The 1,609-nt window shown below is 36.5% G+C and overlaps 1 protein-coding gene across 1 annotated transcript in view; it reads right to left on the bottom strand.

Annotated features, from left to right (window-relative positions):
- Positions 1–657: 657 nt before the first annotated feature.
- The window catches only part of LOC132867885 (solute carrier family 22 member 13-like), a 20,908-nt gene continuing 19,956 nt past the window's right edge, over positions 658–1,609 (bottom strand). Inside the window, exons 9-10 of the mRNA XM_060900855.1 lie at positions 1,033–1,141; positions 658–871 (exon numbers count right to left, since the gene is read on the bottom strand). Of these exons, the coding sequence (XP_060756838.1) occupies positions 658–871; positions 1,033–1,141 (323 nt within the window). The remainder of the gene's footprint in view (positions 872–1,032; positions 1,142–1,609) is intronic.

A 1,609-nucleotide genomic window follows, 5' to 3' on the forward strand; every position in this document is an offset into this window, starting at 1 on the left:
TTTTACACTTTGTCCAAAATTTATGGAATTGGGGTTGTACTAATACTGAACCTTTGGTCAAATAGATAATAGAAAAATGAATCAAACTCATATCAGTGGTGGCAATGAGCTTCTAGACTTCAGGGATGTTTTATAGAAATACATATTTCAGGGTTTTTTTTTGTTGTTGTTTTTTGTTTGTTTGTTTGTTTGTTTGTTTGTTTTTAAATGGCACATAATTTGTTTACAAGCTGTTCAGCAGAATGTCTAAATTGTCATCATTGTCACCGTCATCATCATCACTGGATGTTTACAACAAGCATATGTTGGGCTTTTTGTACTATTCAACATTATGTGAAGAATGTTTACTAATACATTTAAGAGGACATGGCAAATAATTCTACACAGGTTTATGAAATTATTTCAACAAACACTGCTTCATAATTTTGTGCTCCTTGGTGATTTTCATCATTTCTTGCTGGTTAATTCCACTTTCAAGTCTTCCCTTCTTCAATATCCTACAAATAAATATATTTTAAAAAATCAGATATATTAAATCTCAGAGGTGATTTTACATCTGGGTAATAACTCTTGGCTTTAAAGTTATTAAAATATACACATACATAAAAATTCAATGCAAAAACTCAGTGAAAGTCAACAAATCAAGACTATATCCACTCACATGTTCTTATCCATGAAAGCATCCATGTGATCCAGAAGCTCTGTGTTCAGGGTCTCGGGAAGCATAAAGCAAAGCACTCCAGCGAGAAAGGGCAAACTCCCAAAGATTACCATTGGAATGGCATGATGATAGACATCCAACAGACCAATGAGAGAAGACAGAATCCCGCCCACATAGCCAAACATGGCGTTTAATCCTACCCCATTCTGCCTGCAACAACAAGGTTAACAGGTCAACCAGGGCAAAACAAGCTACATAAGGGAAAAAAGAAAAATGTGCTGCACAATGCAGATTCCTTCATGGAATGAAGTATTTTGTATACAAATACTGTATGCCATATTAAGCAGGAATGCAAGTTACTCATTCATTACCTCACAACAGTGGGGTACAGCTCAGTAGTGTACACATACACTATGGTAAAGGAAGCAGCAAGTGAGAATTTCCCCAACACTGCTATGACAGTCACCACTACGGGGTATTCTGGAAGAAAAGGTTAGAAGTTAGAGGCTTCAGCAAACAGTGTATCCATAACACAGAAAAGACTTTGGTATGTGCTTGAAAGTCAGTTACATAAAGTTGTATCAATCCTTTGAGGGGAATTCATTTGAGTGATTTTGTCATTCTTTTAAGAAATGGACAAGAGTGATAAGTTCATTTGAAATTCTGAGTTAGTACTGAAAACATGACATGCAAGTGTTATTGGGTAAGGCTAAGGTCACACTACAGCTTCCAATGGGTTTGCCAATACTTGGTGATGAAAAATTGGGACCATTGCCACCAATTGTGTAATGCACAGCGAATGTTCTCCAAGCTTTGCAAGTTGTTTTTTGGTGTGTCTCCACCTCATGAGTGGGCAAAAGTGTCATGAAAAATTTCAATGCATGCACTGAAATTTGCTGGCATTGTTTTCGTCTGGAAACTATGCAGCAAATACTCACAGATGGGTTT

The sequence above is a fragment of the Neoarius graeffei genome, chromosome 19, assembly GCF_027579695.1.
Source record: "Neoarius graeffei isolate fNeoGra1 chromosome 19, fNeoGra1.pri, whole genome shotgun sequence".
Classification (NCBI taxonomy): Eukaryota; Metazoa; Chordata; class Actinopteri; order Siluriformes; family Ariidae; genus Neoarius; species Neoarius graeffei.